Consider the following 1,443-nt stretch of genomic DNA (forward strand, 5'->3'; position numbering starts at 1 on the left):
TCATGGGTAGTTCTTCAACCCCAGAACAGATAACACTTTTATACCTCCCTTCCTAATGATTCTTTCCAGAGCCCTTTTTATGTCTTTGTTCCTCAGACTATAAATGAAGGGGTTCAGCATGGGTGTGACCACTGTGTACATCACTGAGGCGATGGCACTTGAATGTGAGCTGTGGGTAGCAGCAGAGCTAAGGTACACTCCTAAACATGTACAATAAAATAAAGAGACAACTGAGAGGTGAGATGCACATGTGGAAAATGCCTTATACTTCCCCTGAGCTGATGAGATTCTTTGTATTGAAGAAACTATCTTGGAATATGAATGAAGAATCCCAGTGAGGGAACCACCACCCAATACTGCAGCTGCAAAATACATCACTATCTCATTAAGAAACATGTCAGAACAGGCAAGTTGAATCAACTGATTAATTTCACAGAAAAAGTGGGGGATTTCCAAGTCTGTACAGAAGGACAATCTCAACACCATTACACTTTGTAACAAGGAATTCAGGGCACTCATCATCCAGGACACCAGAGCCAGCAGACCACAGAGCTGGGGGTTCATGATGACCATGTAGTGCAAGGGGTGACAGATGGCTACAAATCGATCATAGGCCATCACGGTCAGGAGAAACATGTCCAGCACTGCAAAGAGGATGAAAAAGTACATCTGGGTGATGCAGTCTTCATAGGTTAGTACTTTGCTCTGTGTCCTTATGTTCTGCAGCATCTTTGGGATGGTTGTGGAGGTGAAACAGATGTCTACAAAGGACAGGTTGGAGAGAAAGAAGTACATGGGGGTGTGGAGGTGGGAGTCTGAGCTGACAGCCAGGATAATGAGCAGGTTTCCAAACACAGTGATCAGGTACATGGAGAGGAAAAGCCCAAATATGAGGGGCTGCAGCTCTGGTTCTTTTGAGAATCCCAGAAGAAGGAATTCCAAATTTTTTGTATCATTCCCTGGTTCCATGTGGTGAATGTGACTATCAAGAAACAAAAATAACATGACTAGTTTTCTCAGAAATTAGCATTGTAAACATAGTTGAAATTCTACAATTCATATTTTTCATTTAATATTAATATCTATAATTTTTATATGAAAAATTTCCCTCAAGTGATTCCATGTGCTATCTCTGAATACTTCATTCCACATTCAATCTTCTCTCCATAAAATCATTTATTCTAAACTTTGAAGAGAAATTATGTCACATATTTGGCAGTATAAATTGAAGACTGACTAACTTCTGGATAAAGAGCATACAGTGCTAATATACAATAGTTCATACAGTTCAATGATGAAGGAAGAATAGAAGCAAATAAGAAATTATAAAAATTATCAGATGACAGGCTCTGTAAAGCTAAAAAAATCAGGTATAAAAAAGAGACTTAATGGGTGTATTAATTTTTTGTGATAAAGATAAGCATACTTGGTCCTGGAAATCTT

The 1,443-nt window shown here is 38.9% G+C and overlaps 1 protein-coding gene across 1 annotated transcript; it reads right to left on the reverse strand.

The window, feature by feature from the left end:
• On the reverse strand, positions 1-1,005 carry LOC122440627 (olfactory receptor 7A10-like). Its single transcript, XM_043467107.1, has one exon. It carries the CDS (start codon positions 1,003-1,005, stop codon positions 1-3), a length of 1,005 nt encoding a protein of 334 aa, XP_043323042.1.
• Positions 1,006-1,443: the final 438 nt, after the last annotated feature.

This window comes from Cervus canadensis, chromosome 4 (assembly GCF_019320065.1).
Source record: "Cervus canadensis isolate Bull #8, Minnesota chromosome 4, ASM1932006v1, whole genome shotgun sequence".
Classification (NCBI taxonomy): Eukaryota; Metazoa; Chordata; class Mammalia; order Artiodactyla; family Cervidae; genus Cervus; species Cervus canadensis.

Excerpts from the sequence above, each read along its gene's own strand:
- LOC122440627 (XM_043467107.1), bottom strand. The coding sequence starts at position 1,005 with ATGTTATTTTTGTTTCTTGATAGTCACATTCACCACATGGAACCAGGG.